This window comes from Benincasa hispida, chromosome 9 (assembly GCF_009727055.1).
Source record: "Benincasa hispida cultivar B227 chromosome 9, ASM972705v1, whole genome shotgun sequence".
Taxonomy (NCBI): Eukaryota; Viridiplantae; Streptophyta; class Magnoliopsida; order Cucurbitales; family Cucurbitaceae; genus Benincasa; species Benincasa hispida.
This window is the reverse complement of record NC_052357.1, coordinates 86,313,037-86,333,814: the sequence shown is the minus strand read 5'-3', so window position 1 is coordinate 86,333,814 and position 20,778 is coordinate 86,313,037. Positions and strand designations below refer to the sequence as shown.

Below are 20,778 nucleotides of genomic sequence, written 5' to 3'. Positions count from 1 at the left end.
TCCTCTCGCTACTTCATCTTGCTCCCCAATTAACATTGTTATCCATCATTTTTTCATTAATTTTTTCTTTTATTTTGAATTCTTCCTCCCACTTCTTTCTCTTGTTTCTTCCTCTAACTTTTCCTCATTAAATTTGTAGTTTTTTCCTTTGATTTTTTTTTCTTCATTTGAATTTAGAAAGAAGAAAAAAAGAAAGCCAAAAGAAGAAAGAAGAAGAAAAAAAAAAGGCAAAAGAAAGAGGAAGAAGAAGACGAAGAGGAAGAAGAAGTCGTCGGACTGAAATTTAAAATTAAAACGTTCAATCTGTCCGATGAAAAACGAGATGAATGAGTCCAAAACGAGATGAACGAGCGAGAATCTACGATGCGTGTGCGACATCGAGTGTCTTGGGGACTAAACAGACATTTTATACGCCACTGACATCATCAAAAAGTCAAAATTCAAATGTCTTTGAAAGTTGGACCAAATTTCGAGTAGGTCTCAAAATTCGACCCATCCGTACGAATTTTTCATTCACTTCTAAAATCAATTAACATAATAATTCAAAATCACTATTAAATATTTAAAAATCACTTTAAAATGTTTAAAACTAAAAGTAAATTTGATTTTTTTTAAAATCAACAATACCTGAATCTAATTTTATAAAATCACTATTCCAACTTTCACTCGACATCCTCACGTTAACTTCTGAAAATAAGTACTTTAACCAAGGAACACGTGTTAGCTCCGGCAGCCGAATCATCAACAGCAACCGCTTACCTGCTTCCGAAATCTTCCACTCACTCTCTTTGCTGCTGCACTTCTTAGCGTCACTCAGCTTTTCTCCAGGGAAGATCGGAACCACCATCTCCACGCGCAGAAATGTCCGACCGTTTCTTTCCAAACCGGATGCCACGCTCCCTTGCCGAATCACCGGCGGACCAACTCGCAGCGTCCGATTCCGATTCCGCCAACCACACTCTCATTCCCACAGAGCTCCTTCCACTTCCCGACGCTGCACTTTCCGATCGCCTTAGACAGACAGCTCTCAACCTCAAAGAAACGGTACCTTTAGTTACTCGGTTCGTTTTCAGAAATTTCCGGAGGTTTTATGCTTTTCTAGGGCTCCTTTCTTTTTTGGTCTGAAATTTATAGTTTTAGGTCGTGAGAGAGACGTGGGCGTTGGGTGGAAGGCATGTGCAGGATTATACTTTGTATACTGGAGCATTAGGGACGGCTTTCCTGGCTTTGAAATCCTACCTAGTTTCTAAAAATGAGAATGATCTCAAATTGTGTTCTGAGATTGTCACTGCCTGTGAGTCTGTATCTAGAAATTCGAGGTAATTTTTCGTTTCAATTGTGTTTTCCTGTACCAAGTTTTGTCTTGTTCTTTGTATTTTAGTTTGATCTTTTGGATAGTCCCTGTATTTTGTGAATAAGTTAATTTCAATGGAGTATTTAATGAGTTTATGTAAATATGAAGAATGGTGGAGATAGAGTCAGTTCCTTGTCAAAAATAAAATCAATATGGTTAATTGTTGAGAGGGACTATTAATAAGACTGAATCAAATTAGAGGACTGCAATGGAAATTCTAAAACTACAAAATAACCGATGGAAATGTATAGTTCAATCTGATCATTTTTGTCTATGTGGAGATATACGTGTTGATTTTGAGTTCTGGTGAAATTGGTTATTTTTTAGGACTGATGCAAATTCTGAAGCTACAAAATAAAAGATGGAAATGTATAGTTCAATCTAATTTTTCTTGTCTGATGTGGAGATATATGTGTTGATACTGAGTTGTGACATTGGTAATTTCTGAGGATTGAAATGCAAATTTTGAAGCTACAAAATAAAAGATGGAAATGTATAGTTTAATCCAATCTTTCTCGTCTGACGTGGAGATATATGTGTTGATTCGGAGTTCTGGTGAAATTAGGCATTTCTGAGGATTGAAATGCAAATTCTGAAGCTACAAAATGAAAGATGAAAATGTATAGCTCAATCCAATCTTTCTTGTCTGATGTCGAGATATATGTGTTGATTCTTAGTTCTGGTGAAATTGGTTATTTGGAATGTATTTCAGCTCATTCCTAATTTAAGTGTCAATCCTGTTCTCAATCCCTTTTCACGTTCCTTGCAGGCGTGTGTCATTTATCTGTGGCCAAGCTGGAGTTTGTGCTCTTGGTGCAGTTGCAGCAAAGCTCGCCAATGATGGAAGCCTAGTCGATCATTACTTGGAAAAGTTTAAAGATGTAATGCTCTTTCACCAATGATTTCATGTTGGCTTCCTTACATTTCTATGCTTACGAAATTTAATACCCCATTTATATGCCTGTGAGAGCAGATCAAACTACCTAGTGATTTACCAAATGAACTGCTATATGGCAGAGCAGGGTTCCTATGGGCCTGTTTGTTCCTAAACAAGCATGTTGGTTGGAACACAATATCTAACACTATTATGGTATGCCATGTCGGTCACATACTCTCACTTGACCTTCTTAACTTGAGAATCTGCAGAATTCCTCATCTAATGGATTATCATTTTGGGTAGAGATCAGTGGTGGATGAAGTCATTGAGGCTGGTAGAGGATTGGGTAAGAAGAGGAAATCTCCATTGATGTATGAATGGCATGGGAAGAAGTACTGGGGTGCTGCCCATGGACTGGCTGGAATCATGCATGTCTTGATGAACATGGAACTGAAACCAGATGAAGTTGAGGATGTCAAGAATACGTTACGTTACATGATAAAAAATCGATTTCCAAGTGGTAATTATCCTTCGAGCGAAGGAAACAAATCTGACTGTCTGGTGCACTGGTGCCATGGTGCTCCTGGGGTTGCACTTACCCTCGTAAAAGCAGCTGAGGTATTCATTATCATTCTTGTCTTTAGATCTGTATTACTAAAGATCCAAGTAATCATAGTATTCATCTCTATGTATGCATCTACACCAGGTTTTTGGAGACGATGAGTTTCTGCAAGCGGCATTGGATGCTGGGGAAGTCGTGTGGAACCGTGGTCTGCTGAAACGGGTCGGCATCTGCCATGGAATTAGTGGTAACACGTATGTGTTTCTTTCACTTTACCGGTTAACCGGTGATTTCATACACTTGTACAGAGCCAAAGCATTTGCATGCTTTCTGCATCAGAATGCACAAACGCTAATTTCAGAAGGAAAAATGCATTCTGGTGATAGCCCTTATTCCTTGTTTGAAGGAATTGGGGGAATGGCATATCTCTTTTTTGACATGATTGAGCCTTATGCAGCAAAGTTCCCATCTTATGAACTCTAAAGTTCTCTTAAAACTTACCTGAGACTTCTGGAATGTACAAAGTTCAAGTGAACCTTGACAACATTTTAGAATTTTGATATTGTAGAGTTTGTACTTGTCTCTTTGGGCCTTTTGTACTGTAAGGAGATTTTCCAGACTATTGTCTAATATATATAATATTTTGTATATATATACCTTTTTTTTCCCTGGAATTTTGTCTCTATTATTTTTTAGGTTTCAATGCTATTTTCAACATTTTAAACTTTTTCTGTAAAATTCTGACCCAATTAAATCAAATATATGAATAGTGGTGTAGCATGTTATTTCATAAAATATCTAACTTGGCTTTATTCAATTTTATAACTCAATTGTCTCTAGTTAAATATAGATTCCATCAATTTCAATTACTAAAAAGGAAAAAGAGAGGAAAGTGTAATTTTCAAACCATCATTTTGGATATTTGAATTGAAAAATTCGGAAGCTAATTTAAAAATGTTTGTTTGGTAGAAATTTGACTGAAAATTTTGGAACATTAAAAAAATGAAATCATGAAATTAAAAAATAGTGTATATTTAGAGGACCAAATGATATAATACACTATTTTTTAATTTCATGATTTCATTTTTTTAATGTTCCAAAATTTTTTCAATGCGCTTTCATAGACAGAACAATACTAGGCTTACAAAAATTAAGAAAAAACAATTTTATGAAGAAAGAAAAGGATAGGAAAAGTGATCGATTTCAAGAGTATTCAGGTCAAGAGAGATACAATACAGTTACAATACGGTTTCAAAGATTTTGGAGAGTAAAGTTCAAAATGTCGATATCGAGGAAAATGTTTAGGTTTCAATTTTGTGAGATTGTAGAGGAAATATCGTCATATCGACGTCGATTGATATTAATAGAAAATTTATAAAAACAAAAAAAAGTTAAAGCTGAATTTGATTTAATAAAATTAACATTATACATTTTTTAAACAATTTAAAGTAATGTCATTACTTATTTTATATTTTACATAGATGCAATGAAAATGTTGAATTCACTCCTCATATCAACATTGAATCCTTGAAGATCTTGATTTAATACTATGAGAGTGAGACATGAGATAGGTAGGTATGTTTGGCTCTTGTTTTAGTAGGCACATCAGAGCAAATGAAGACGTTCTAGAAATCGTGCTCAACCGTGGTACTACCATACTATACTACAAGCCATCTACCCCAATGACGTATTTAATCTGTTCACACGGTTCACTGGTTTGACGAAGGGCATAATGTTTAAAATACAACCTTGGATAGAGAAACATGTGACAAGATGCCAGAATGTTTGGAACTTTGCAAGTTTTATTAACGACTAAACTCAAGTCAACCAACTACTTTTACAACAGAAAATTTGTTTACACAACACAACATCACAGTTACAAACTCCCGCAACTCACAATGAGCTTCAGTTTTAGCAATGAAAGACCATCATAGGAACTTCAGGCTTCAGATTTTAAGCCAAACCAACAAGTTTCTCACTAAGCTCCCACACTTTCCGAGCTTTCTCTACATCACTTGCTTCCTGAGACAACTGGTTCTCAAACGAAGCCGAGTTCTTGTTCCAGCTCCAATACACACCCGATTTCGTCAAGCTTGGCTCGCTCACAACCTGCATTACAAGCAATCAATCAGATTCTTTAACGAATATATACGACCAGACAATATTTGACATTGTTTTCACCGACTATGGGTGAAGTTTCAAGTTACCTGAGCAAGTCTTTTTCCTGCTTCTTCTTCTGAAACATAGCCCTTGGTGATGTACTTTTGGAATGGAGGGAAAAGTAATCTGAACAAGGGAATGTGCTCTCTGAACAATCCAGTTGTAGCGATGCATCCGGGGTAGAGGGAAGCAAATGTGATGCCGGTTTCCTCATGGAATCGTCTGTGGAACTCTTGCATAGTAAGCATGTTGCATACTTTGCTGTCCTTGTATGCCTTGGCACCATCAAATTCACCACCGTCGATCATCGATGAGCTGTTTAGGCCGTTTAATCCTCCAGCAAGTCCCCTAAGGTCTCCAAGGTTGGCCTTAGGAGGTACATTTCCAGCCAAGGTATTTGTGTTCCCTGATCATAAAAATACAAAATTCAGCACACCAACAAGGCAATTACGAGATTGAGCACAACCCACAATAGAATGTACCGGTTATCGATCCAACAATGATGAGCCGTCTTGAGGGGTAATCAGATTTGTTCAAATCCTCTAACAACAAACGAGAAAGGAGGAAATGACCAAGATGGTTAGTTCCAACGCTAAGTTCAAAACCTTCAGCAGTGAAGGTAGGCTCTTTAGCAGTTGGGAGGTAAACAGCAGCATTGCACACCAGCACATCAAGTGGCCTGCCTGACTGCCTGAAGTTGTCGACAAACTGGCGAACGCTATCAAGTGAGGCAAGGTCCAAATGCATAACAGTGTAGTTTTCCTTGCTAATGCCAGCAGATTTGGCAGCTCTTTCAGCCTTGAGAAAGTCTCTACAAGCCATAATGACATGCCATTTTCCAGTTTCAGCCAGAGCCTTGGCTGTTGCTAATCCCAACCCAGAAGAGGCTCCAGTAACCACAACACTACCCTTTCTGAGAGTTTTCTTCCCATCTGGAGCAGCTTTGTTGACTGCTGGAGTGGTGGTAGCAATTGTCTGAGCCCTGATTGCACCAATCTGCTGGTTCAATTCTCTCTGGCATTTTGTCAAACACATAAAGTTCACCACAATTCAGCTTGAATGAAAGTGAAACAAAACCAACAAATCAAACCAAACCAAACCATCCCATCAACATGCAATCTAATACAATCATGAATCAACATGCAATCTAATACAATCATGAATCAACAAATTCTCACATCACTACTAAATGGAGGGAAAAGAGCAAAAGAAAAGCAAATTGGAAGCACCCACTACCTTACACCTCAATGTAGATGAACTGAATTGGTCTGAGAATGAAATCCCAAACAAACTAGAATCTTTCAAGCATACACTAGATTTACCCTGCAAAAAAAAGAAAAAGAAACCCACATGCATGTCAAACCAAAATGAACACAACCCAGATTCAAGAAACACGTCTCCAATGTTTAAGTGTAAAAAAAAAAAGAGACAGACCTCTTTAGGAACAGAGAGAGCAGGGGAAACCAGAGAAGCAGCTTGGAGAGCCATTAGAACAAAAAAAAGAGCAACCAGAGAGCAGAAAATTGATGGTTTTAAATTACCTTAAGCATTTGGAAGAGAATATCTAGAGAGAGTATATATAGGAAGAAAGATCAGAAGGAATTGCATACAAAAAGGAGTCATGGCTCTAAGATACCAAAAATCAGAAAGGATAAGATAATTGGTGAAGTGTGGGCTTCTTCCATATCAATTTGTGGCAACCAATCAAAATTTGAGAACTGGATTTCCTTAGATATTTTTAAAAAAATAAAAAAATAAAAAATAGTAGAAATGAAATTATGGGATGATGGCTGAAAATCTCCAAAATTGAAAGGGATAGGGAGTGGGTTGTACTTGAGATGGAATAGAGAGACCATGGTTTTTGTTTTTAAATTTCATTTTCTTCTTCTATTTTTAACCTTTTTATTTTTGAAAAATGTCAAATTTTTAATTTAAAGTTTTAAAATAGTATTTAATTGTCTAAAAAACACTCAAAGACAATTATATGATATAATTTGCACACCTATTTTATTGTCTTAAACTACAATGTAATAATCCAAACAAAAACGTAATCATAAATAAAATATTTATATTATAACCATTAATTTCCTACTTTTCAAAGGTAACGAGAATCAATGTTGAACATAAATAAGATTTAATGTCATAAACAAAGTTCGAAATATCGACGTCTCGATTTTATGGAAATATTAATGGAAATTAATGAAAATTGTTATAATTAATTAATGAAATTTTCGTTGTAGCTTAATTAGATTATAATTGACCATTTCTAATAACAATTTCTATAAAGTAAAACAATATTTAGATGCCTATTGTAAATGTATGTGTAATTGTTGATATGAGAGCCGAAATTTTAAAAAATAAATAGAAAATTAATTACAAAATAATAAAGTTTAGAAATATTTTGAAGTGAAATGATGTGAAAATTATGAAAATTTTGGATGGTAAAAGAAAAAAAAACTCACATCAATTCAATTTTGAGGTGAAATGATTTGAAAATCTAATGAAAAAAGTTTGAATGATTTTAAAATAAATATAGGTCATATTTGTGATTTTTCAAATTCAATTTCTTTAAAAATGAAAGTTTTAACTAAAAAATAAAGCTAAAATTTGAGAAAAGTTGAAAATTCAAAATTGACATTGGTGTATAAAACTATGGAATTGTGTATAATTAGGACCACAAAATTGAAAAACTTGAACTTGGCTAATGTAGTTAATTAAAAATATATAAAATTTTTCTCGAAATTTCGTCAAAATTGGGGAATCGGAATATTCTTGAAATTGTCGTCAAAATTGGAGGAAAAACTAAATTTCCCCGATCAAAATTTTGAGCCCTCGAAATCTCAAATATCAGTACAATTTAATTTTATTTGATATTTCTAGATTTCGATGGAAATTTTAAACTATGATCATAAGAAAAATAAAATAATACAATTTTATTTTATTTGTCTCTTTAGGCTAATTTTTTTCTCTCTCATTTTTCTCAAGTTTTCTCCCTCTTTCTAGTGTTTTTGTTAAAAAAAAAAGATTTTTCTCTCTCTCTCACTTTATTTTCCCTTTTAAAATTTTGTAAATAGTAAAAAAAAAATATTGATAAATTCTGATAGATTTTTATCAACGTCTATCAATGATAAACTTGTATCAATTTCTATCACTATAGTGTCAATGATAGATTTATATCAATTTCAATAATTGATAAACATTGGTAGATTTCTATCAACTTCTATTAATGATAGACTTCTATCAACGTCTATCAGTGATAAACTTGTATCAATTTCTATCACTGATAGTGTCAATGATAGACTTCCATTAGCTTCTATCACTGATAAACACTGATATGCTTCTATCAGCCTCAATAAAAGATTATTAAATTTTGTAAATAATTTTTCTTATTTTTTATTTTTGAAAATTCCCTAATTTTTTATTTCTAAAATATATAGTTTTTATTTTATAAAATTTGTTGTGTCAGCGTTTTCTAAACTTTATTTTATAGATTTACTACAATTTTATAAGGGGAATTGAAAACTCGATTCTTATTTGGTATCAATTGCGCAGTTAACAAACACGCTTAAAAGGATTTTGTCCCATCTAAAAAAGATAAAATACTAATTTATTTTTTTGAAAAAATAGGGACAAAATGGAGAGAATGATTCTCCCCTCATGACATCTTTTATATAGGGTATAGGTTTTTATTTTTTGAATTTTTAATGAAATGTTTTTTTTTAAAAGAAAAAAGACATTTTAAAAGTCTCTTTATATAGAGGTTTTTATTTTTTGAATTTTTAGTGAAATGTTAAAAAAAAACATTTTAGAAATCTCTTTTTGTTTTAAAATTTCCCCAAGGGTGTAGTTTCAGTAAGTTTATTTTTAAAAAGTTGAAAACTAGGAATAAAATGTTGATCTGACGTGGCTAAAGTTTTTTTTTTTTTTTTCTTTTCTATTTTTGTGTCTAAGTTATAAAAAAATGCACATAAAATTTGTCATTTATTTGAAGAAAAAAAATTATTCTTTTTAAAGTTGTAATATTACTTTTAGCTTATTAAAATTACCTTTGAAATTACACATAAATAGAACTTAAAATGGTTGGTGATCCAAATTTTTATTCTAGATCATCACCACACAAAATCTCAATTTAAATTCAAAATTTTAAAATTTATAGTCCATCGTAGTTTTGAAATGTTTATGTTCTTATCACAACTTGTAAGATGGATAATCAAACTTTTAACTAACTACACGATCAATAATATAAATTATATGGAAGATGGGCTATATAATTTTTGGATTATATATTTTTTAAAAATCTATTTGTCATTTTATCTTAATTTCCACTTTTATCTTTCAAAGTGAAATCCATCATTCTTTTAACTTATTTCAAATAAAAAATAAAGATTGAGACCATTGACACAGAAACATACAGCTAGAAGCTTGAATTCAATTACCAGACGCCTTGTAATTTTGTAAGAGAAACAATAATTCTCAAAACCAATTCGGACAACATTCAACCTTTAAAAAAATTCCTCTTTTTTTCTTTTCTCCCCTCCTTTTCAATTCAATAAAGCTTTCGCAGTGCTCAAAACTCTACAATTCCCGATTACAGAAATTACATCATCTGTTGCTAAATGCATAGTGTAAATTTTTCTTTCTTTGTCTTTTTTTTTTTTTCCTTTTTTTTTCCCTTCCCCCTTTTTCAGTTTTTCCCTTCACAAATCTATACTTTTTCCTGCCATTCTCCACCGGACTGGCTCTCGGTATAGCCCCACCCGACGAGCACAAGCACAGGGTAACAAGAAACTTAACTCTGCTAACATTACAAATCTCACCCAACATTGTCTCTGTACACATATATTCCAATCAATGGGGAGGAAAGGAATGTATGGCAAATGGCAATGGTATTGGAGTTTGGTTTTTCTAACTCCCCTTCCCATCTTTCCTTTGCCTTCCCATTTGGGGCTGGTTTTCAAGAGGCTTTCAACTTCTTCATTTCACACCTCTTTAAATCTTAACTGGAAATCCAAAATTTTGGAATGTTCTGATTTCGCCTCGAAGACCTGCAGTTACGATCACCATACCCCATGCTGATGAGCCTTGGAACATTCCACTCGCAATGTCCACACTGGAATGAGGGCTACGGCTGTTCCGAGTGTTCAGAACGAGCTTTTCCTCCGGCCACGTTGCTGAGATTCTGTCAAAGAAGTAGCTGTTGGTTGCACTTGAAAGAGTTCCATGAAGAGGGCTGTTGGTGCAGCCAGATGCCAATAGTGAATCCTCACTGCCATTTTCTGCCTCCACGGGCGAAGGGGGATGGTTAGCAGAGGAGACTTCGTCGAGATGATTTTCAATCACATTGTCATCTCCACAATAATCGTCGTTAAGTCCCCATGTGTCGCCCATACCAGGCCAAGGAATAGCCACAGAGACATCCTGACAGTGGAAATGCTCATATGATCGAACGACCGTCACTCCTTTACTCCTACTAGGTCGAGAATCTGCTTCATGCTTCCATACATACACTTGAGAGTCCGCACTGGCCGATATCACGTACCGGCCATTCGCTGATAGGCAGGCAGAGATTTGGCTGTTTGTATTTCGGAACCCTGTTACCAACTTAAAACTCTTAAATAGTAAACATAACAAACCACTGATATAAGAATTATCATTCTTGGATCCAAGCCTGGCAGATGAGCAAATTTAAACAGCAGAGAAACTGGGTATATAATCAATCAAATCCCGAAGTTACAACCGTGTTTAAAATATACATATTAAAACGCCTCATACCATCAGTTCATCAATATGAGGCATGAACGGTCAATTTAACTAGTTTTCTTCACTGTAGGACTATATATTGTTATGGACTGATGCCCAGAGTGAAGTGAGTTTTACCGCTTCAGTAAAAAACCCGAAAGCAAGGATTAAAGACAGAGGAATTGAACTTATATGATCACAAAAAGTATGGCCAGAAAAATGTTCAGTGAGAGACAAATATTCGTTTGCAATGATCCCATCTCTAGAACTTCATTTAAACGTAGGGTAAGAACTAGGATGACCAAATTATGGGAGCCATGCACCAGAGTCGATTTTTACACGGTAACGAGTCAATCAAAGGTGTGAAAGTAGGATTCAAAAGCAAGGAATAAAGGCAAAGGAAAAAACTCGTATGATCACAAAAGTAGAGCTAGAGGAAGATCAATGTGCAGTGAGAGGCAAATATTTGTTGGCAGTGATCATATCGCTAAAGCTAATTCATTTAAGCACTGGATAGAAATGAGGATGGCCAAGATTGAGAAGCCATGAGCCAAAATTGTGCAGTCAATTGAAGGTGTGAAACCGAAACTGTAACCGACTTCTTGAAGTGTTGGCGAAGAGGCATCAACCCCACAGTTAAGGAGCTTACCACAAAGCAAGTCCAATTAGCTGGATCGTTAGTCATAGGTTTTTTACTTATCACATTTGCTAAGAAATCTAAAAGGTAACCCTTAAAAGATCATCTTAATGAACTTCTACCATACCTTTAAACCTCTGGACCAGATCAACACCATCAACCACTCGGATGCGTGAATCTGCAGATGTAATGAGCACTTCTGAAGAACTTCCTGGAGCAAACTGTTAATTGGAAATGATCAGCGACTGAAAGGAAGTTCAGGAATCCACATGCTTTGGTTGAGTCTAGGGGTAGTAACAATGGCTTTCGATTCCCTTGTACTAGGAAAAATATAGAAGGAAAAAATCACTAAAATAAACCCATCAAATTACCTGGAACCCAGTTATTTTCTTGTGACTAGATTTTTTCTTCTTGTTCTGCAGATTTATCTCACTTTTTTGTTGCATCTTGTTCTCTGGGAAAAAATTGAAAGAAATATTATAATTCAGTCTAACTAGACGCACAAAATAATTCAGCCAGTCAATTGGAACTTAGGAAAGGAAGGAATGATTGGTTTGACAGAGAGTATAATATACCAGAAGTACTGTACAATCGGCAGCTTCCGTTGTAAGAACCAACCAATGCACCCTTTAAAAGTGGGAAAAAAAATCTTTTTGAGCAATAAATGGGACTGAAGATTATTTCTATAGAAACAAGGCAATGTTATCAACTATTCAACCTTGCCATCAGGTGTATAGCATGCAGCGGTCACCACCTCATGCAAGTCGCTCCAATCAACAACTTGACGATCTGGGATACTCCATATACGAACTTTTGCATCCAACGATCCACTAATGAAGTATCTATCGTCAATAGGATTAAACTGGATGCAAGTTACTGTGGCAGGGCACACATGAGAAAGAGACATGCTATTAGTTATAAGACAGTACAAGAAACCATAGAAGATAACAAAACTTTCCTTGGGATTTTTAGATAATCAAATTATGCCAGGGTTTTGCTTTCATTGTTATATCATCTTAGACTTGCCAACTATCACAATTTTTAATTGAATTAGGCACATACACATAGTTTTACCACAAAAAGCTGGAAAAAACGAGGGGAAAAAAACCAAACCAAGAAAAATAAAGTGAACTTACCATAATCACTGTGCGAAAAGATTTTCAAACAGGATTTGCTTGACAAGTGCCAGAGCCGCACAGTTTTGTCCATTGAAGACGAGAGCAAATGCTGGTAAAATAAAAGCAAAGTTTACACTACAATATTAAGGCTAGGAATGACTCTGAAAATTAATTCAACGTAACATTTAGTTTATACTGTCTCAGAAAATTTTTAAAATAACAAGAGTTAATATGAGCCACTTCAAACAATAAAGCTCCCTTTTATATGAGGAATTACAAATCTACAGAAAGATATTTCAACCAAAATACATGGTTTCAAGTTTTTAAGTTCCAATTAGTGAGAGGGAAAAACTGAAGAACGGATGAAACTTTCAGTAAACAAAAAATAACACTATACAACATCCTAATTTCCATATAATTAGGTGATACCACTGGTAGAGAATGCTCTCCTTATCACAGCCATTTTTATCTTCCCACCCTGTTAAATCCTATATCCTAGACTTTCGGCTGTCTCACAATACATTCTGATTCAATGGTTGCTGGTTCAATTAGTATCTCACCTTATTTATGGCACGTAGATGATAACGAAATGGATCTGGAACAGTGACATTTAAAAGAAAAAAAAATGCAGAAGGCCAGGGGAAAAAAATTGTGGGACTTGTGTTTATTTTTTTTTTTTTCTTTAAAGAGGGATTGTTTTAATTGAAGTGTACGGTAAAAATCTAATTCTATAAATGAAGAATATAGTGTTATGAAGAATGAGACAATTAAAAATTAAAATAATAGTAATAAGAAGAAGAAGAGCCTTCTAAAAAAAGGGAAAAAAATTTGAATAAATATAAAAGGATTCGAGCTATTTTCTTCCCATATAAACAAAAGGGAAAATATGTTTCAAAATTACAAGGTGTGCCACAGCACGCACCCTCCATAAGATGCCTTGCCTCTCCTTCATTGCGCCTCACGCCTAGATGCGCCTACACGTGCAATTCAAAACTCTGCACTGGAAGATGCAGCTTCTAACTATCTACTGTTACCAAACTTGGGGAAAAAATAATCTCATCCAAAGTAAACCTAAATAGACATCCGAATTAAAAATATCTATTGCACACGTTATGATAAACTATAGATATGAGTTTCAAAATAGACGATCACTGATTTTGACCATGCCCAAAGAGCAAGGCAATGGAAAGATGTTTCCCGGTTCTAATCATCAATGTAATATAATGTCTAGCAAAGGTTCCAATAATGATCATCAAAATAAGGAAAATTTCAAGAAATGAGGGCAATATTAAGAGATTTTTTCTTGCAAATAGGCCCTCTGGCATTTGTTCCTTCAATTTAGGGAGAGAAAGAGAGCGAGTGGTAGAGTAACAACAAAAATGGCAAAGGCCCCCATTTTGAGGTTGTCTCGCCTCATGTGAGGCAAGGAGCATTCTGGTGCAAAGCTCACACATTTTGTAGCATTGATTCTATCCTCTCCAAAACTAAAGGAGAGGAGATCACCAAAGAAAGGTCTCTGATTAGTTCAAATGGAAAAAAGGAAAAAGTAAAACGCTCTAGACAAAAGATATATAGCAATCAACTCCAACCTCACTCTTTTCTTTATTTATTTTCTATATAGGAAATAAATATTTCATGATGACCTCAACCTCATTCATGGACGACTCTTTCTTCTCTTTTAATAAACATTTGTCGACTATTCCTCAATTCCCACTACTCCTTTCAAGTCAAAGAATCCACAGCATTGTTTAACACCCACTGAATTTTAGTTTTCCCTTCCAAAATGCAAATACTCACATAAGACATTTCTGGATACATTAGCGGAAATTGGAAAGCCAGAAACTGGTCCACCAAATAAGGTTTTGATCTCTCCACTTCTACTGTACACACAAATCATTCCGGAGAGACTGTCAAATTCAGGATGTCCTTCCCAACTTCATCAAATTAATTGACTTTGCCAAGGGCCTTCTGACATTATGGCTCCATCTATCCCCGTTCCAAAACTTCATGAATACTTACCAGATGGTTATTAGTAATCCTGTAGAGTCTAGAAAATTTGATATACAAAGCATTTTCATCAAGCTATTCATCTTCATCCACTTGAATAATATATTGGCCTAAAGAAGAAGCAACATACAGGAGTTCATTTTGGTCATGGACCTCATGATACTAGTAAATGAAATTCTAGAAAGGCACCATATATTTCTGCAAAATATAGAGGTGATATCATAAATCTAAGAGCTGCTCATTTTTTGTCCAAAGCTATAGGAATATAGTACCATAGCCATAGGCATCTAAAATTACCATGGGAGGAGACATCCATGCCTGACCAAAACGCATCCTTCCCTCAAATTGTCTTCAAGAACTTCATACACAATTCCATTCTGTTTTTCCTCTAGAGTTCTATATCACTCTTTTTAAGGTTAAATTATACAAAATACTCCTGAACTTTGGGTTTTTTTTTTAATTATTCCCTAAACTTTGAAAGGTTTAATTTTTATCCTTGAACTTTGAAATTTGTTAAAAATACCCTTGAACTTTGAAATTGCTTTACAAAATATCTTTTTTGTTTTTCTTTTTAAAGGAAACGAAGCTTTTCAATGATATGATGAAAAGAAACTAATACTCAAATCAAACAAAGTACGGAAACTGACGTGACAATTGATATGTAAAAGTTAGAAAGGATATAATTATCTACAACTATAAAGAAGATTATCGTCGTTGTTACTATTTATTTTATCTCAAAAGATATCATTAAAATCATTTGCATAATCAATTTTTACACATCAATTGTCACACTATTCTACATGAATGATATTGTAAATGATATCATGTATGCCTTTCAATTTTTACACACTAGTTGTCACGTCAATTTCCAAATAATTTTAACGAAAAAACTCTCCAAAGGTATGTTTTGGAACAAATGTCACATTGAATGGTAAAAATGAAACCTTTCAAAATCTAATTTAAGGGGGATTTTGCATAATTTAGCATTTTAAAAAAAAAAAAAAATTAGAAACACTTCCTATGATGGGAAATACGTTGACAAAGATAAGACCTCCTTCCTAGAGCTAATCAGCTATGGAAAAAGCTCCAATTGGTGTAAATCAAAAGGAGGGTATAAATATTTATACAGATGATTTTCAAAAGAGTTCACCAAAGCAAAGCCAGAAATATCAACAAGATGAGTAGGTCCCTAGACAAATGATGAAAAAACCTCCTATTCTTTCTAACCAACGTTCCTAATGTAGAGCTGTCACAGCACTACCACATTTTATTCGCTATCTGTTTAAAAGGATAGCCACATACTTGTTGCTCATTTCTTGCATTCTTCTAGGAAAATAGGAGTGAAGAACAAAGATAACTACTATACAAGTCTATAAATTGCAGGAGAAGGGACGTTGGAGAAACAAGTGATTAGGATTCTTTTTGCTCTTTACATAAGATACAACAACTAGAAGCCTTTTGATTGTCTGACGAGCATTGATTCCCCTCTAGAGCAGCGTCAATAAGAACAGATGACCTTCCCAATCCTGATCACCATATATGCCCAAACGACCTTTTTTAAAGTTAGAACGTTAGATACTAAGAATTTGTCATCCCCAACTACTTTCACTCCCCCTTTTGAACTAACACACACATCACTCCTCCATATCATCGAGTTGATTCTACAAGCCTTGGCGGGATATTTTCTCTTAACAGTTGTTTTCTCTTGTTTCTTGTAGTTTATTTTCATGGTGGGCCTGTTTTTCAGAACAATATTTTTTCTTCTCAGAACACTTATAATCTCTCTTTCTTCCAAAACAGTGGACTTTATCAAAAGTAATTTTAAGTGTACAATACGGACCTTAGCATTTACCAGTTATCCAAAACAGTCCTTGAAAAAAACTTTGAAACAATAGTGAAAAACTATTTTCAATAGCTCATAAACAGAAAAAAAGTGTGCCAAACTTATGTCTAATAAGATATCGTCCCCTTTTAAACATGAAAAAAGTTGAAACATTGACAACATTAGCTACCACCATAAATCAAGCAGTGTAGTTTCAAATGCCAATACCTTCTTCACCATGTTGGCATTTTTAATTTCCTTGTAGATAGAACTTCACTGTTATCCACATCACTTGTACATTAGCACAAATGGTAGTCACATCTGTGAATAATTCCTAATATATAATACAAAGCTCAAAAGCTCAAGTTGTTAGGTTAAAGGTCATCTATTTATTCAAATTAACTCCCTAAACCCCTCTTCCAAATGAGCTTTGGCTTCAAAATTGATCAAGGGCACAATATGGAGATAGTTAATTTTAGAACTACAGACAAATGACACAAATATTTGAAATCGGAGTCTCCGATACAATATTCAGAATGTCAGTCTACCATTTCTAGGCCCTCTCACCAAGTAAATGTCCCAGCCTAGAGACTTCAGTTATCACCCGGAGGGCTAAATATAAGGTACTAATACCAAGTTGAATTCCTTCTCGAATCAATATAGAGTTCAAACCTTAAATATAAGGTAATATCCACAATAATTAGCCTATCCATATAAGCACATAATATCTCGCGCAAATAGCTCTAAATATTGGAAGTCACTTTCAGAAGTTCTAACCAGGTGAAATCTCTTTCCATCTTTCTCAGATGTGAACTAAATAAAATTATTCCCTTGCATTCTAGTTACTTTAATCAGTTTCACAACAATATAACTGCCTAGGAATTTTCCAAATATACCTCTAGCATTTCCATTCCACGATTCATATTCAAAGCACGAATCCGTACATTCCTAAGAATACGAAGAGGGGATCTCTCTCGATCTCGAATTGAAAATTTCTATTTATGCAAAACAGCATGATAAAATCTCTCAAATAGCAAATTATACAATGTCAATATTCCCAGACAATATTTCATATTGTGGATCTAAAAGGTACCAATTTGAAGATGTAAATTAAAAAAAAAAAAAAACAACACACAAAACATCCAAAATATTGATACCACCAAAATACAAAACATTATAAGGATTCAAATACAAACTAACCTGAGATTTGGACCAAGATAGGTCAAGCACAACATCAAGATGCCCCTGGAAAGAATAGGTAGGTTTTTCTGAAAGCCCAAATACAGTGTCCGGCACTATAACATGTTCCAAGCTCACTGATTTCCGGCTGATAGAAGATCTCCCTCTTCTCTTCTTCTCATGATGGCTATCCACATTCGGAGACAATGAAGTGGGCTCTGGTGACTCATTAGCTGCAAATAAGAAACTCAAATTCCCTTCTTCAGGTTTCTCCATCAGTAGATCACCCTTTTTCTCAGACTCAATGACCTGCCAAACATGAATGATACGGTCCTCTCCTGCACTTGCAAGGTACTTCCCATCCAAACTAAACTTAATGGTCCATATCGACCCACTGTGGGCCTGTATCTCTTGGCTCTTGTAGAGTGCAGACAATTCTTTACTTGATTTTCCATACTGCCGAACTCTTACTCTCTCTGGTCCATGAAAGGAGACATCTTGGCTATCATCTGTTGCAGAGCTTGACCTTCGTCCGCCCTTCTCAGATGAAGTATCCCTCTCATCACTGCTACGTCTCTCCTTTTGACCCTTCACTGTGCTAGCGACACTCTTTATACTCTTAAACCAGCCTCCTTTCTTTTTCAATTTCGAACTACTACTGATATCCCCATTCACATTCAAATCGACATTTTCGTTACAACCATCCTCCACATTCTGCCGCCGCATCAGTTCTTGAACAATAGGTGAATGCCCAACACACATCTCAAACTCCTCCATGGTCAACTGTCTCCCAGTCCCTACTTCCTTGAGCTTGTTCCACATACCATCTTCAGTAATCTCATTCACGACAAACTCTTTCCCATTGTCTAGATCTTTGATAGTGCAGGCATTCTCATTGACCTTTCCACTAGTAGAACAAGCCGAATCCTCGCCAACCTCTCGTCTATTCACACCATTCTGGAACATCGACGATGGATCAGGATCCGAATTGGCATTCACAACCAACGAATCACTTCGAATCTCATCTGCCCATCTACAATTTTTCCCAGAAGGCGGCTTATGCTGTGAAGCAGCGAAAGAAACCGATGGAGTTCCATCGCTCTTACAGCTTCTGGACTTAACAACTACACGATTACGGTTATTTGCAAATGAAGTGGTGGTCTCATCGACCGAATGAAATGAAAGAATTGAAGGAGAATTAATGGACGACGAATAATTACACTGGTTATTAATATCGCTGCCGGAAGCCTGTGAAGAGCTGGTGTTCCTGTTACAATCTGCAGCACCATCCGATTTCGAGCGGATGATTGCAGGGGGCTGCTGTTGTTGACTAGTCAAATAATCCGACGACACCGATCGACCAAAATCGCCAACAGCCTTTTCTCTATGATCCAATTCCAAGACCGTATTAACCCGTGAGAGAGAAGGGTCACCGCTAAGACCCATTTCTTGAAGAAGACGGCTACGTCGTTCCAACACAGAAGCCGGCTCGGAGATCCAAATATCATAGTTGGAAACAGCCATTGGGAATTTGGGTATCGGAAAAGGGTGTTCAGAATCATAATTAGGGGAGTTGGCGTTTGAATCTCTGTCATCGTCGGAATTGGAAGTAGAACATGACCCTGAGGAGGCAATGCGATCAAGTGACTCGTAGAAACAATCTTCTTCGTCGTCTTCGTCCACGGATTTGTTCATCATTCAAAGGGCATTGCCATCTCAATGGAAAATGCCCCAAGAAACGATCAGATCAGAGATGGGGTTCGCTAAATGCCGTTCTTAGTGAATAATCAATCAATCAATCGTTCAACCGAAATGGGTATTCCCCAATAAGAATCAAGAACACAGAAAGAGGAAGAAAGAAAGAAAAGAAGGAGGAAGACAGAAGAATTTAAAGGGATCGGAGAAGGAAGAATATGGAAGGTAATATGCAAAGATTTATGGTTGGTTAGTCAGATCCAACAAAAGAGCGAGAGAAAGGAGAAAGGGAACGAAGCCCTATGCTGGGGTTATGCAAAAGAGTTGGATTTTGCGCTGTCTGTGTTTGGAACTTTGGAGGAAACTATAACAAACCCAGAAACCAACACTCACATAGAGAAAGAGAAACAAAAAAGAGCAAAAAACAGAGAGAAGAAACAACAGATTGGGATTCTGCCAATGCAAAATGTGGGATTCAGCAACAAAATTTTGGTGTATGAACAACTGGGTGTGTTAAAAGAGACCATTAAATTAGAATTATGGAACCAACAAGAACATGGAACCTCTTTTACCAAGTTAACATCTTCTTTTCAAACACAGGCAACCAGAATTGTTTGTCCATTAAAATTTAAAATATCAATAATAATAATAATAATACTAATACTAATAATAATAATGGGAAAAAAAAGGCATTTAGAATGGAAGAACCCAAGATGTCACTCCAACAGTTTTACTGTACTAAACCAACCAAGGCAGAGCTTCTTCTCAATTCTCATACCCATTCTTCATTTTTTTAATGCAACTAATTTCATTTCCTAATAAACCTTTTCTTTCTTTTCTTTTTTTAAACAAAAATAAACCTTATTTTGTCTTTTATGCCAATACTAATGAAATATCTACTCATTTAAACTGATCTTACGGTTCATTTGGATTGACTTTTCAAAATATATGTATATATAGTTTTTGTTTGAAAAAAAACCCTCTAATGTATAACCATATTCTAAAGCCTCCGATTTTTATATTTTTATACATATTGTATAATATTAACGAGTATATACATATAAAATGCTAGAAGGTCATGGAATTTCAAACCATGATGGTCATTTACCTAGGATTTAATATTCTACGAGTTTTCTTGGCATTCAAATATTGTAAAGTCGGACGGATTATCCCATGAGATTAGTCGAGATGCGCGTAAGCTAGCCCTAACTCTCATATATATAAAAGCATATACATAACTAATATATACAAAAGTCAACCTCAACCGTTAAAATAAACATAGATCAACTATCATCCAAGATGTGTTTAATGACCATGAAATCAGTAGTTTGAGCCACTTCAACTCAAAAAAATCAACTTCAACATGAACATAAGTAAACTATTTAAGAGATTAGAGTATTGAAACGATTTTAATTACAACATGAGATCGAATTTTGTTTTAGTAAAAGAGTGAGAACATGAATATTTGAACCTTTGATCTTTGAGAAAAATATCGTAGGTCAATTCAATTATTAAAAGAAAAACATTGAATGGTGTGGTTAAATAATATAAAAAGAAAAAGTAAATGGGCTTTTGGAAGCCCAAGAAAAAGTAGAGGTAGAAAGGGCACAAATGTACAACCAAATATG

The 20,778-nt window shown here is 35.1% G+C and overlaps 3 protein-coding genes across 3 annotated transcripts; 1 reads left to right on the top strand and 2 right to left on the bottom strand.

The window, feature by feature from the left end:
• The first annotated feature begins 654 nt into the window (after window positions 1-654).
• LOC120085311 (lanC-like protein GCR2) lies at window positions 655-3,460 on the top strand. The gene is made up of 6 exons (XM_039041234.1): window positions 655-1,044; window positions 1,141-1,319; window positions 2,124-2,235; window positions 2,328-2,444; window positions 2,535-2,849; window positions 2,938-3,460. The coding sequence occupies exons 1-6, from the start codon at window positions 862-864 to the stop codon at window positions 3,274-3,276; spliced, it is 1,245 nt and encodes a 414-aa protein (XP_038897162.1). The 5' UTR covers window positions 655-861; the 3' UTR covers window positions 3,277-3,460.
• A 1,107-nt stretch (window positions 3,461-4,567) lies between these two features.
• LOC120085996 (protochlorophyllide reductase, chloroplastic) lies at window positions 4,568-6,558 on the bottom strand. Its single transcript, XM_039042369.1, has 5 exons — window positions 6,388-6,558; window positions 6,190-6,276; window positions 5,436-5,967; window positions 5,001-5,359; window positions 4,568-4,902 (listed from the first exon to the last, which is right to left on the bottom strand). The coding sequence occupies exons 1-5, from the start codon at window positions 6,439-6,441 to the stop codon at window positions 4,747-4,749; spliced, it is 1,188 nt and encodes a 395-aa protein (XP_038898297.1). The 5' UTR covers window positions 6,442-6,558; the 3' UTR covers window positions 4,568-4,746.
• Window positions 6,559-9,362: 2,804 nt separating this feature from the next.
• LOC120085995 (WD repeat-containing protein 44) lies at window positions 9,363-19,902 on the bottom strand. Its single transcript, XM_039042368.1, has 7 exons — window positions 17,477-19,902; window positions 12,466-12,556; window positions 12,048-12,205; window positions 11,905-11,956; window positions 11,701-11,783; window positions 11,457-11,550; window positions 9,363-10,544 (listed from the first exon to the last, which is right to left on the bottom strand). Exons 1-7 carry the CDS (start codon window positions 19,151-19,153, stop codon window positions 9,943-9,945), a joined length of 2,757 nt encoding a protein of 918 aa, XP_038898296.1. The 5' UTR covers window positions 19,154-19,902; the 3' UTR covers window positions 9,363-9,942.
• Window positions 19,903-20,778: the final 876 nt, after the last annotated feature.